This window comes from Solanum tuberosum, unplaced genomic scaffold (genome assembly GCF_000226075.1).
Source record: "Solanum tuberosum cultivar DM 1-3 516 R44 unplaced genomic scaffold, SolTub_3.0 scf00900, whole genome shotgun sequence".
Taxonomy (NCBI): Eukaryota; Viridiplantae; Streptophyta; class Magnoliopsida; order Solanales; family Solanaceae; genus Solanum; species Solanum tuberosum.
Genome location: NW_006239842.1, coordinates 3,109 through 5,049, shown reverse-complemented (window position 1 = coordinate 5,049; position 1,941 = coordinate 3,109). Strand labels below are relative to the sequence as shown.

The following is a 1,941-nucleotide window of genomic DNA, read 5'->3' as shown; positions in this document are numbered from 1 at the left end:
GAAATATTTCAAGTTGGGTTTTCTACCTTTCCATTTCTCATATGGAATAACATGTGTCTTCGTATGAGGCACTCTATTGAGTATTTGGATTTGCTGTAAGGATAGCCTCCCCCCACAAGTTTTGTGGTAAACCTGAACTTATAAGTAAGGCATTCATCATTTCCTTTAAAGTTCGGTTTTTCCTTTCTGCAATTCCATTAGATTGTGGAGAGTAAGGAGCAGTAGTTTGATGGATTATTCCATTTTCCAAACATATTTCTGCAAATGGAGATTCATATTCTCCACCTCTATCACTTCTGATCATTTTGATCTTTCTATCTAACTGATTTTCAACTTCAGTTTTATATTGCCTAAATGCATCTATTGCTTCATCCTTACCATTTAGCAAATAGACATAACAATATCTAGTGCAATCGTCAATAAAAGTTATGAAATACTTTTTCCCACCACGTGTTGGTGTTGACTTCATGTCACAAATGTCAGTGTGAATCAGTTCTAAGGGATATGAGTTCCTTGCAACAGATTTATAAGGATGCTTAGCATACTTAGATTCAACGCAAACTTGACATTTTGATTTATTGCACTCAAATTTAGGCAAAACATTTAAGTTAATCAGTTTTCGCAAGGTTTTGTTATTAACGTGTCCCAAACGTTCATGCCATAAACATTTAGACTCAAGCAAGTAAGAAGAAGCAGGATCTTTATTCATATCAACTGCAATTACATTGAGTTTAAAAAGGCCCTCAGTGAGGTAACCTTTTCCTACATACATCTCATTCTTACTTACTACAACTTTATCAGAAACAAATACACATTTGAATCCATTCTTAGTCAGAACTGGTATAGAAACTAGGTTCTTTCGCAATTCCGGAACATACGATACCTTGTTCAAAGTCACCACCTTGCCTGATGTCATCTTTAGGAGGATCTTGCCAGTTCCTTCCACCTTTGCAACAGCGGAATTTGCCATAAACAACTTCTCGTCTGTAGGTGCTGGAGTATATGATGTTAAAATTCTTTGTTGGCACAAACATGGTATGAGGCACCAGAATCTATCCACCATGCTCTTGGATTTCCAACCAAGTTGCATTCTGAAAGCATTGCACAAAGATCGTCTATCTCTCATTTGGATTCAGCCAAATTTGCTTGATCCTTCTTCTTGTCCTTCTTGGGACCCTTGCATTCAGTAGCCTTATGACCACGTTTGCCACAGTTGAAGCAGCTTCCATTGAATTTCTTCTTAGGAGGATTGCTCTTTGGACCAGATGTTTTCTTTCTTTTCTTTGATTTTGTGGGATCTTCTTCAACAATATTTACTCCTGATATTGCTGAATTACCACGCGACCTCTTTTCTGCGGCCTTGTTATCCTCTTCAATTCTCAGCCTTACCATGAGATCTTCAACAGTCATCTCCTTGCGTTTATGTTTCAAGTAGTTTTTGAAGTCCTTCCACAATGGAGGTAACTTCTCTATAATGGCAGCCACTTGAAAAGCATCATTCACAACCAATCCTATATCAAAGATTATGTGAGTATTAAGAATAAACTTAATTTTTCCAACATAGGTATTAAATAAATTTATACCTTCAGCAAGGAGATCATGGATTATGACCTGCAATTCTTGAACTTGGGTGACGACGGTCTTACTGTCTATCATCTTATAGTCCAGAAACATTGCCATAATAAACTTCTTCATTCCGGCATCCTCTGTTTTGTACTTCTTTTCTAAAGCATCCCAGAGTTCTTTTGAGGTTTTCACATTACTGTACACATTGTACAGATCATCCTGCAGGCCACTCAGAATATAATTTTTACACAAAAAATCAGAATGTGTCCATGCTTCTGTTACCAAGAATCGTTCTTCAGGCAGAGTTTCATCCGACATAACAGGAACGTTCTCATGAATGAATCTCTACAGACTCAACGTAGTCAGATAGAAGAA

The 1,941-nt window shown here is 37.1% G+C and overlaps 1 protein-coding gene across 1 annotated transcript; it reads right to left on the bottom strand.

The window, feature by feature from the left end:
* Positions 1–1,070: 1,070 nt before the first annotated feature.
* LOC107059192 (uncharacterized) lies at positions 1,071–1,665 on the bottom strand. Its single transcript, XM_015305670.1, has 2 exons — positions 1,584–1,665; positions 1,071–1,511 (listed from the first exon to the last, which is right to left on the bottom strand). Exons 1-2 carry the CDS (start codon positions 1,654–1,656, stop codon positions 1,123–1,125), a joined length of 462 nt encoding a protein of 153 aa, XP_015161156.1. The 5' UTR covers positions 1,657–1,665; the 3' UTR covers positions 1,071–1,122.
* Between the last annotated feature and the right edge of the window lie 276 nt (positions 1,666–1,941).